Source organism: Blennius ocellaris (genome assembly GCF_963422515.1).
Source record: "Blennius ocellaris genome assembly, chromosome: 10".
NCBI lineage: Eukaryota > Metazoa > Chordata > Actinopteri > Blenniiformes > Blenniidae > Blennius > Blennius ocellaris.
The window spans coordinates 24,168,686-24,181,098 of record NC_137659.1 but is presented as its reverse complement, the minus strand read 5'-3'; the positions used below and the strand labels follow the sequence as shown (position 1 = coordinate 24,181,098).

The following is a 12,413-nucleotide window of genomic DNA, read 5'->3' as shown; positions in this document are numbered from 1 at the left end:
TGCGGGGGCATTTGTGAGTCCAAAAGGCATCACTAAGTATTCGAAGTGCCTGAGGGGAGTCTTAAACGCCGTCTTCCATTCGTCACCCTCGCGGATCCGAATGAGGTGATAGGCGTTCCGGAAGTCGAGCTTGGAGAACACAGTGGCGTCATGGAGAGGCTGGAAGGCAGAGTCCATTAGAGGCAGGGGGTATTTATTCTTAACCGTGATATTGTTCAGTCCTCTGTAGTCAATGCACGGCCGTAATGTACCGTCCTTCTTGGCCACAAAAAAGAACCCGGCTCCAACGGGAGATGATGAGGGACAGATCAGGCCAGCAGCGAGGGACTCGTGGATGTACTTCTCCATGGCTTCTCTCTCGGGACGGGACACGTTATACAAATGGCTGGAGGGAAGGGGCGCCCCCGGGAGAAGCTCGATGGCGCAGTCATATGGTCGGTGAGGGGGAAGGGAGGCAACTCGCTGCTTACTGAATACCTCCCTTAGGTGGTGATACTCAGGAGGAACCGAACCCAGCTCGATCTGCTCCTGATCCACGGAGGGAGGTGTCAGGGGGCTCCCTGGAGCAGACTGGAGACAGTGAGTGTGGCAGTAGGTTCCCCAGCTGGAAATGGTGCACAGGTTCCAGTCAATGTGGGGGTTGTGTCTCTGTAGCCAGGGGAGACCCAAGATCAGCAGGACGTGAGGAGATGACAGCACCAGGAACCTAATCTCCTCACTGTGGTTCCCGGAGACCAGTAGATGAAGGGGAATGGTGCGATGGGTGATGTGGGCCAACCTCCTGCCATCCAGGGTGCTCACAGTCCAGGGGTTTGGAAGAGGTTCCAACATTAGGCCAGCCTTCACCGCGAACTCCTGGTCCAAGAAATTCTCGTCTGCTCCAGAATCCACCAGGGCGTGCAGTGAGAGGCTGCCGGCCTCACTGATGAGAGAGGCTGGGAGTTGGAGGCAAGAGGGAGCCGAAGGCTGGGTGCTGGGGCTATGGCTCATCAGGACCACCTCCAATCCTGATGAGCCTAGGCTTTTGGCTGATGGGGACAGGTAGCTCGTTGGTGTCCTGCCTCCCCAAATACAGGCAGAGACGGGCATTAATCCGGTGCCTTCATTCTGTGGAAGACAGGCGGGCTCGCCTGAGCTGCATGGGTTCCCCAGGATCCTCTGGAGCCGGAAAGGCAGGATGGAAGGGAGCCGAGTTACCAGGAGTGGCCGCCGGGGTCCCAGGATGGTGTAGAGGCCGATGGGTTCTCTGATTCTTGGGACGATACCGGAGTCGATTATCGACATGGATCGCTAGGGCGATGAGCTCCTCCAAATCGGTCGTGTCATCATGGACCTCGTCGGACAACCCCTGGAGAAACACTCCTTGGAGCGCTGGATCATTCCAGCCACTCTCCGCCGTGTAGATCCGGAAGTCCACAGCATACTCCCCAACCGACCGCGATCGCTGGGACAGAGACATCAGTCGTCGGGCTGCCTCCTTGCCCTGGAGAGGGTGATCAAGCACCTGCCTCATCTCCGCCATCAAACGGGTGCATGATCCACATATGGGTGACCCGTGCTCCCACAGTGCAGTCACCCACTTGGCCGCCTTACCGGACAGTAACCCAACTATATAAGCGACCCGGGAGTCATTAGTGGAGTAGGTGGCAGGCTGCTGTTTAAACACGAGCTCACACTGGAGGAGAAACCAGCCACAACCTCCCAGTTCTCCAGAGTACCGTTCTGGAGTGGGGATCTGGGGCTCCCTAGCGGCGGTCGGCGGTATTCTCGCGGGCGGGGGAGGAGTTACGGCCGCCGCGACAGCGTCACCCGGCGGTTGCTGACCGGCGACGAGCCCGTCCAGGCGGCTGGTGAAGCGCGACATCTGGGCGTTCAGTTCATTTAGTGACGTCCCAATCTCCCGGAGGAATACCTGGTGTTGAGACAGGAGGTTTCCGTGTGAGGAGATGGCGCGCTGTAGGACTTGCGGGTCGGCTGAATCCGTGGTGGCAAGATCGTTCTGTCAGGGTTGGTGGTGAACAGGATTCAAACGCCAACTAGTCCGGGATGTAAATTGAAAATAAAGTTTATTTTAGTCTCTCCAACGGAGCGGCAATCCGGGGCGAGGGGTCGTAGGAGCGGAGTCGGGCGTCACGGAGTCGGGAACTTCCGAGCAGGACGCAGCGGCGCACACCGGGACTGTACGGGAGAACAAACTCAGGTCAGAATACTCTGGAGCTTCCAAACGCGAAGCGAACAGTCTCATAACTAACAACACGAGGGGCAGGGTCTAGGTACCGCAGAGTAAACGTAACGATCTTGCGATGAGCGCCTGGAATCCCGGTCCTTAAATACTGGCTTCCTCATCCGCTTCAGGTGTGCGTCCTGCTCCGCCTGCTCCGCCTACGATCTCTCACACACACACACACACACACACACACACACACACACACACACACACACACACACACACACACACACACACACACACACACACACACACACACACACACACACACACACACACACACACACACACACACACACAAAAACAACAACACAGCAGGAGACATCTGCGGGCTGTGACAGTGATTAGTGAAATAGAACCTCATGAGTTGTGTTAAACATGGAGATAGGTGTCGCTTCTGTTAGATTTCGGAAAGTTGTGACACTTCTGCTTTACACTTCTGAGAATCACATAAATTCTGTTGTCTTTCACCACTTTGCTTCCGTAAAAGCTCACAAACTCTCAGAATATACAGCAAATCCACAAATATTGCAGAATAATTAAACAAATTGCCATGCTTGATTGAAACAACTGACACATAAAACGGTTTCAAATGACATGCTGTCAGAGTTTAAATAAATGGCCTGGATATGATGGGAGGATTACGGTGTAAGCCTGCAATGTACCTCTGTTGTGGGAATTCAAGATATTTATCTGCTGACCCGACATAAGAATGTCAAATAAATACCAAAACGAACTTACTTTGCCCCCTGCTGAGAAGTAAATGTTGGATTATTTCCTGTATTTTAAAGCAAAAGGTAGTGTAAATGGCTGTAGGGATTCACACAGCATGATAAAGGCTATGAAAAAAAAAAAACTACATGAGAAATATTTGTATGCATCTTTACATAAAACCCCTCTACTGTTACATCCAGATCTGAAATATATGTTTTCATAAACTCCTCTCATTCTCTTAAATTCACAATTTCTTGTAAGAAATACAAAGAAACAAGTTAATCGGTGAAAACACATTTCTGAAAAAGAGGTCATGGATCAAATCAATTCAAAGCAAATAATCAGGATGAAATGTGATGCAAGAGTGAGCCAGATGAGTGGAACCACATTCCAGAAGATGGTTTTAGATATAGATGACAGATCCATCCATCCATCCATCCATCCATCCATCCATCCATCCATCCATCCATCCAACACCTTTATCTAACTTCATTTGCTGGGTGACTGAGGTCGAGCCCAGCCAGTGATGTCACACACACACACACACACACACACACACACACACACACACACACACACACACACACACACACACACACACACACACACACACACACACACACACACACACACACACACACACACACATTTCCCTTATGCCCTTTGTGTGTGTGTGTTCAGGTGTCCCTTCCAGCCCCAGAAATGTGATTTCCATTGTGAACGAGACCTCGGTGATCCTGGAGTGGCACTCTCCTCGGGAGACGGGTGGTCGGGACGACGTTGTCTACAACATCGTGTGCAAGAAGTGTCGCGCCGACCGGCGGTCCTGCTCACACTGTGACGACAACGTGGACTTTGTGCCCCGGCAGCTCGGACTGACGGAGACCAGGGTCTTCATCAGCAACCTGTGGGCTCACACACTGTACAGCTTCGAGATCCAGGCCGTCAACGGTGTCAGCAATAAGAGCCCATACCCGGCGCAGCATGTCTCCATAGACATCACCACCAACCAGGCTGGTAAGTGCTGCCACTGCTCTGTGTAATGGTGATGATGATGATGATGATGATGATAACTCCTCCCATCCCTCTGTAGCGTCATCATGTGAGATTCCTATTAGCATTGTCGTCTTGGTTTTGGACATTTTCATTCATCCTCCACATAAGCAACCTGCTTGGCCATCCTGTTTGAGCAATTCAATTTCATTTTGAATTTGAATAGCAGATTCCCTGTTATTGCAGTAACGTGACACATCGTGCACAACGGACATATCAGAGTCACTCTTCATGGCTTGGCATACTTCAAGGCTGGGCTGCAGAGTGAGCCGAGGGGAATCAATGGGATGGCTTTCCCATTTCAAACAAGGAGATGCGGGCGTCACACTTTGGGGCTGAACAGTCACGATCCTCTGCTCCGTCTCTGTGATAGAAATGGTCTCGGTTTGCATTTCTCTTTGGGCGGCTCACAAATCCAAGCTTTTTAAACATCTTTGTAGGTAATCATCCTTCTCCAAACGACACAGAAGTCCTTTCATCCCTCTTTTTGTGATGCTCACAGATGGGAGGTTGAAAGATGATTGATTTACAGACTGGATCGTGTCTTTGTTGTCACTGTAGTGTCTTTTTTATGATTTCTTTCTTTGATGAGGCTTTGTTTTGAGTGCATTGCCACACAGCGAGCGCCTCTCTTTTCTCTGAGGGTGACTAACCCCAGCTAAAGCCGGTCTGCAGTGCTTCAGACGTATAGACCGACACGTCCCTGTTATCTGAATTTGACTAAACAACGGCAAAATTGATCCTGTTTAATTCAGTATTTTTCAAACAGCCGCCTCGTGTTGTGCTTCTAATGGCTGCTTTCATTCCTTTGTTGCTCTTGCTAAATGAAAACAGACACAGAAATGCTGATCTTTATTTTAACAGCATTTGAGGTTGAGCACTGCTCCGTGAGCGATACTTGAATATCAGATTAGAGGAAACCTCCTCCAGACACATACTTGGATCGTTGCCGATTTCAGGCAAGGTTTCAGGTTGTTGCCGCCTGCTGTGTCCTTGTCTGTCTGTCTGTGTCCACGTCGTGGAGGGCAAACAATTCTATGCAACTATTGGAAGGAGGGGCAATAAACCAAAACAATTCTTCAACAGCAATTTTAAGTTGGGTCCACCAGCATATCACTATCCACATAATTCCATAGCTTGATCCATGTAATTTTACAAATGCATCATCTTGTGTATATTATTCACACGAGTGCTTTCAGATGAGATTATATATATTTGGGGACGATTACCAAGGAAGAGCTGCAGGGTGGTGTTGGTGCTCTGGTTCCACAGCGAGGCGGGCCTCCCACAATCCAAAACAACAAAACCTGGATGTGTTTCAGGTTAACTGGTCACACTGGTACAGAATCGTCTGTGTTTGTCTGGGGTGTGTGTTTGTGTTGTGTTGGACCAGTGAGTGTCTTTGTGGTTGTCTTTGTCCATTGTGTGTGTCCAATGTGTGTGTCCAGTGTGTGTGTCCAGTGTGTGTGTCCAGTGTGTTTGTCCAGTGTGTGTGTCCAATGTGTGTGTCCAGTGTGTTTGTCCAGTGTGTGTGTCCAATGTGTGTGTCCAGTGTGTGTGTCCAGTGTGTGTTTCCAGTGTGTGTGTCCAATGTGTGTGTCCAGTGTGTGTGTCCAGTGTGTGTGTCCAGTGTGTGTGTCCAATGTGTGTGTCCAGTGTGTTTGTCTAGTGTGTGTGTCCAATGTGTGTGTCCAATGTGTGTGTCCACTGTGTGTGTCCAGTGTGTTTGTCCAGTGTGTGTGTCCAATGTGTGTGTCCAATGTGTTTGTCCAGTGTGTGTGTCCAGTGTGTTTGTCCAGTGTGTGTGTCCAATGTGTGTGTCCAGTGTGTGTGTCCAGTGTGTTTGTCCAGTGTGTGTGTCCAATGTGTGTGTCCAGTCTGTGTGTCCAGTGTGTTTGTCCAGTGTGTGTGTCCAATGTGTGTGTCCAGTGTGTTTGTCCAGTGTGTGTGTCCAATGTGTGTCCAGTGTGTCTGTCCAGTGTGTGTCCAATGTGTGTGTCCATTTCTGTGTGTCCAGTGTGTATCCAGTGTGTGTGTCCAGTGTGTATCCATTGTGTGTCCAGTGTGTGTGTCCAGTGTGTGTGTCCAGTGTGTTTGTCCAGTGTGTGTCCAGTGTGTGTGTCCATTTCTGTGTGTCCAGTGTGTATCCAGTGTGTGTGTCCAGTGTGTATCCATTGTGTGTCCAGTGTGTGTGTCCAGTGTGTGGGTCCAGTGTGTGTGTCCATTTCTGTGTGTCCAGTGTGTATCCAGTGTGTGTGTCCAGTGTGTATCCATTGTGTGTCCAGTGTGTGTGTCCAATGTGTGTGTCCAGTGTGTGTGTCCATTTCTGTGTGTCCAGTGTGTATCCAGTGTGTGTGTCCAGTGTGTATCCATTGTGTGTCCAGTGTGTGGGTCCAGTGCGTGTGTCCAGTGTGTATCCAGTGTGTGTATCCAGTGTGTGTCCAGTCTGTATGCAATGTGTGTTTCCAGTGTGTATCTAGTGTGTATCCAGTGTGTGGGTCCAGTGTGTGTGTTCAGTCTGTATCCAACATGTGTATCTAGTGTGTGTGTCCAGCAAATGTTTGTCTGGTGTGTGTGTCCTGCCCTGGTTGAAAGTCAGCTGCCTGCATTGACTCTGTGACCCTGCACAGGATGAAGGATCCAGAAGATGGATGGACAAATGAATATAGAACACACTGGGCTTTCATTATTTTTATTATTAATCCTTTGTGTGTGTGTGTGTGTGTGTGTGCGTGTGTGTGTGTGTGTGTGTGTGTGTGTGTGTGTGTGTGCGTGTGTGTGTGTGTGTGTGTGTGTGTGTGTGTGCGTGCGTGCGTGCGTGCGTGCGTGCGTGCGTGTGTGTGCGTGCGTGCGTGTGCATACCTTTTCTGCTCCTCCTGTGATTTCTATCACTAATAGACTCAGTTTTGATTTTAAAAATCCCTCTTCTGACCTGAATCAATGAGATATGGAACAAAGCAACCAACATTTCAGATTTTAAGTAGAACTACCAGGACAATCAAACTGCATTTCCCTTGTATTTGTACTTACAGGCCACCATAGAACAGTTTGCTACTTCAATCAAATTAAATCTGTTAATTCAATTTGGACTCATCTGCTCATTTGATATATGGTATAATGGATTTATCTTCTTTTTTTGTGAAAATCATTTCGTGTGAGTTTGAGGCATGTTATTGAATCTGGATAGATGGATCAAATATCTGTAAGAATATATTTTCCCTGGTCAGATCTGAGCTCAGCCAATAGAAATGACTTTGCTTTTTCTTGTTTTTGTAAATCTCCGATTTGTACACAGAAGCAACGATCAGGGGCAAATGTTGACCAAGTGAGGAATTGAAATGGCTCTCTTCACTTTCGAGGGTAAATCACAGCTTCCCGGATCTCAATGCAGTCGTAAAGTTCAGCTCTTGTGCAGCAAAAGACGAAATATTGTTGGTTGGATTCTTACAGGAAAATCTCTTCAAAAGAAAGTGGCAGATTGGAAAGTTTGGTGTTTGAAACGTTTGCATTTTTGTGCTGTTTCCTTCCATTATACTGAAATATGGTAAAATATGACGATGAAACACTTGTAAAATTAATTTAAAATGAGTTCTTTTTTTTATCGTAATTGCAGAATGAACTTACTTTACGTTTCCCTCGAAAGACCAGTGGAGTTCGTGATTGCCTTATCCGGATCTCTTTTGTATAGGAGTACGTTTTAAAATTAAATTTGGAGCAGTTGTTGGAGGCCATAGCGCATTTGATTATAAAGACTCTCTGAGGAATATAATGACTGGCTGAACTTGTCTTTGAGAATGAGTCAGGGGAGGAGTGGGTGGGAAGACAGGGGAGGATGGAGAAATAGAGTGCTTTCTTTCCTCCAGACTGAGGGCCTGTGACAGTGAAGGAGGAGAAAATGAGGGAGTAAATAGGTCTGATTATCAAGGTGGCCTAATGGCGCTGACTGTCCCCATTTGACAGGCTAATAGTACACTTGACAGATAGATGTAGAAGAAGCAATGCCCAGGCCTATTGTTGAAGCCTGCTGCAGTAATGAGGTGTCTGCCAGTAATCTGCCAGGCCTGTGTCCAGCCCTGTGTGGCCCTTTTGTAGCCAGGTAATTGCACTGTTCCTTGTTTCGACAGGAGGTTTCAGTAGTGGGTCGATGTCGGCACAGAAGTGTCCAGAATGGATTAACGTTCATAATGCACTCAAAAAATGAAAACCAAATTCACTCCAAAACAATGAGCCTTCATTTTTTTTCTCGCTCTACAAAGTCCATGATGCCATTTTCTTTTTGTTCTTTTTTTTTTCTTATCCTTCTGATACAAGACTACTAAACTGAGAGGTAAAATGATTAGAGTGTCCTTCACTGATCTCGCCAACAATATGGTTCAGTTACAAAAGCTCAATTTCAGGATGGATAAGAATTAATTGGGATACAAAATAAGTCAATAACTCAGTCAGAAAATATATCCGCATGTCCACTTGCACACATTGCATGCATGTTAGTTAAAAGTTCTGCTTATTCTGTGCAGCTGTTGGAGGAAAACTTAATTTCTTATCTGTCAATATATGACAATCATGTCATACAAAAAGCTCTGAGCTATTTAGTCATCAAGTAATTTGTGGCAAAGTCAGTTTGTGGAATTTGACTAGTAAAATTAGGTGTGAAATATGAACATTGAATATTGAAAAGATCCAAGCAACTATAATGGGGATGTATCAGGTGACAATAAGATGAAATGATCTGTGGAAGTGAGATTATCAATGGAAGTGAAACCTACAGTGGCCCTGAAGTGGAAACCACAACAACAAATCACTAAACACAACCACAAATTGAAAAACACAGCTGCAAATTGAAAAGCACAACAGCAAATTAAAAAACACAACAGCAAATTAAAAAACACAACAGCAAATTAAAAAACACAACAGCAAATCATTAAACACAACAACAAATTGAAAAACACAACTGCAAATTGAAAAACACAACACAAATGAAAAAACACAACAACAAATTGAAAAACACAACAGCAAATCATTAAACACAACAACAAATTGAAAAACACAACAGCAAATCACTAAACACAACCACAAATTGAAAAACACAGCTGCAAATTGAAAAACACAACAGCAAATTAAAAAACACAACAGCAAATCATTAAACACAACAACAAATTGAAAAACACAACAGCAAATCATTAAACACAACAACAAATTGAAAAACACAACTGCAAATTGAAAAACACAACACAAATGAAAAAACACAACAACAAATTGAAAAACACAACAGCAAATTGAAAAACACAACAGCAAATTGAAAAACACAACACAAATGAAAAAACACAACAACAAACTGAAAAACACAACTGCAAATTAAAAAACACAACAGCAAATTAAAAAACACAACAGCAAATTAAAAAACACAACAGCAAATCATTAAACACAACAACAAATTGAAAAACACAACAGCAAATCATTAAACACAACAACAAATTGAAAAACACAACTGCAAATTGAAAAACACAACACAAATGAAAAAACACAACAACAAATTGAAAAACACAACAGCAAATTGAAAAACACAACACAAATGAAAAAACACAACAACAAATTGAAAAACACAACTGCAAATTGAAAAACACAACAGCAAATTGAAAAGCGCAACACAAATTAAAAAACACAACAGCAAATCATTAAACACAACAACAAATTGAAAAACACAACAGCAAATCATTAAACACAACAACACATTGAAAAACACAACACAAATGAAAAAACACAACAACAAATTGAAAAACACAGCTGCAAATTGAAAAGCACAACAGCAAATTAAAAAACACAACAGCAAATTAAAAAACACAACAGCAAATTAAAAAACACAACAGCAAATCATTAAACACAACAACAAATTGAAAAACACAACTGCAAATTGAAAAACACAACACAAATGAAAAAACACAACAACAAATTGAAAAACACAACAGCAAATCATTAAACACAACAACAAATTGAAAAACACAACAGCAAATCACTAAACACAACCACAAATTGAAAAACACAGCTGCAAATTGAAAAACACAACAGCAAATTAAAAAACACAACAGCAAATTAAAAAACACAACAGCAAATCATTAAACACAACAACAAATTGAAAAACACAACAGCAAATCATTAAACACAACAACAAATTGAAAAACACAACTGCAAATTGAAAAACACAACACAAATGAAAAAACACAACAACAAATTGAAAAACACAACAGCAAATTGAAAAACACAACAGCAAATTGAAAAACACAACACAAATGAAAAAACACAACAACAAACTGAAAAACACAACTGCAAATTAAAAAACACAACAGCAAATTAAAAAACACAACAGCAAATTAAAAAACACAACAGCAAATCATTAAACACAACAACAAATTGAAAAACACAACAGCAAATCATTAAACACAACAACAAATTGAAAAACACAACTGCAAATTGAAAAACACAACACAAATGAAAAAACACAACAACAAATTGAAAAACACAACAGCAAATTGAAAAACACAACACAAATGAAAAAACACAACAACAAATTGAAAAACACAACTGCAAATTGAAAAACACAACAGCAAATTGAAAAGCGCAACACAAATTAAAAAACACAACAGCAAATCATTAAACACAACAACAAATTGAAAAACACAACAGCAAATCATTAAACACAACAACACATTGAAAAACACAACACAAATGAAAAAACACAACAACAAATTGAAAAACACAACAGCAAATGAAAAAACACAACAACAAATGAAAAACAACACAAATGAAAAAACACAACACAAATGAAAATGCATAACTGCAGACGCTGCACCGATCCGCCTGTCGATCTCACGCTCCATCTTCCCCCACTCGTGAACAAGACCCCAAGATACTTGAACTCCTCCACCTGTGACAAGGGCACTCCACCCACCTGGAGGGGGCAAGACACCTTTTTCCGGTGGAAAACATGGCCTCGGATTTAGAGGTAACAGTTTCACTGTTTTAATGACAGTGGCTACTCTGTGGCTTTATGTGTATTTATATTTAGCCCTGTTCTGTTGAAGGTTTGATTGATATGAGAATCGCTATGATCAGTAAAAGAAAGATGCAAACAAGTGCAATAATGTGGTTGATGCAGAGCAGAAACATGAGTTTCATCCAAAGTACAAACTACCTTTCAATAAGACAGAAATTATGCTATGTCATGTCGTGGCTCAGCTGGCCTCCGTCCGACCAATTTTTCATTGTATTTGTGAACAGAACATCAAGTCTTTCAGGTAGAACTGATTGTGTAATTCATGAATAAGGACCCAATGTACCTGTTATGGCTTCAGAAAGTAAAATAAAAGTGAAAGCAATTATAAAGTGCTGTAGTTCAGCTCATTAAACCAAATTCAAGTTCAAAATATCACGTGTAGGATGTGGATGGTAAATAAAGCTTAAACGCTTTTCACAGTATTCCTTTTTATTTTTCTTGGACTTTACTCATGTCCACTTGTGAGCAAAGCATGAAGTCATCCACCACTTAGCAAAGGGAAAAACAGTTTTCACTTGTCTCTTTGTGTTTTACACTAGACACAACTTTAGTGGAGACTCTTTAAATTAAGTAAACCCAGTCCACCCAGGAAGTTGCACACAGCAGTAGTTAGAGGTGTTATGGTGTAAATTGCCCGTGTGAAGATGACGGTGAGAGGAAGAAGAAGGGGAGGGGGGGAGGGGACACGGAGGTGAGGCTGGGTGCTGCAGGGATTTAGTGTGAATCGCCAAAGAGACCATTTAACTGCCCTCGATCCCAGCGTGTGTCTGAGAGGAAAGACTGATCAATAGTGTGATTTAAGAGTTCGTTCACGGCCTTTGCTCCACAGAAGACACACGTTCAGAAACAGACATGCAGAGGTTATATACTGCCCCCTCCCAGGCCATCATTCACACTTGGCCTGAATTTAGTCATATCTATCTTTGTTACCCACTGGAAATAACTATTTCATGTCATCGTGGTTTGAATGGAGCCCGATACTCTACTGCCAGTGAATTTATTAAGATGCTAAATGACCATAAAGATGTGTGTCACAGTCACAGTCTCATGAAAAGCAGCCGTGTTTGCTGGACCATCAGACTAAATATACTTTGCCTGAGACGAGAATCTCCACCGGTTCTTTGAAAAATCCACCAGGAAAAATGTCTGCTGATATATGTTTTTTTGTTGTTTTTTTTCCCCAGCTAATGCACAAGAGTTCTCTGATCTTACTGCCTTCTTGACCCAGATTATGCGCCAACAAACCCCCGGACCACAGAATGCCAAGTATAACTACAAACAGTCTTCTTCAACTTAGCTGCTGTTTGGAGAGCTATTCCCACAGAAATGCAAACAAAGCTCTCCTCGGCCTTCATTGGGCAAGTCTGG

The 12,413-nt window shown here is 43.7% G+C and overlaps 1 protein-coding gene across 1 annotated transcript in view; it reads left to right on the top strand.

The window, feature by feature from the left end:
• Positions 1-12,413, top strand: part of ephb1 (EPH receptor B1) — a 218,997-nt gene that overhangs the window by 144,316 nt on the left and 62,268 nt on the right. Inside the window, exon 5 of the mRNA XM_080503748.1 lies at positions 3,623-3,958. Within this exon, the coding sequence (XP_080359874.1) occupies positions 3,623-3,958 (336 nt within the window). The remainder of the gene's footprint in view (positions 1-3,622; positions 3,959-12,413) is intronic.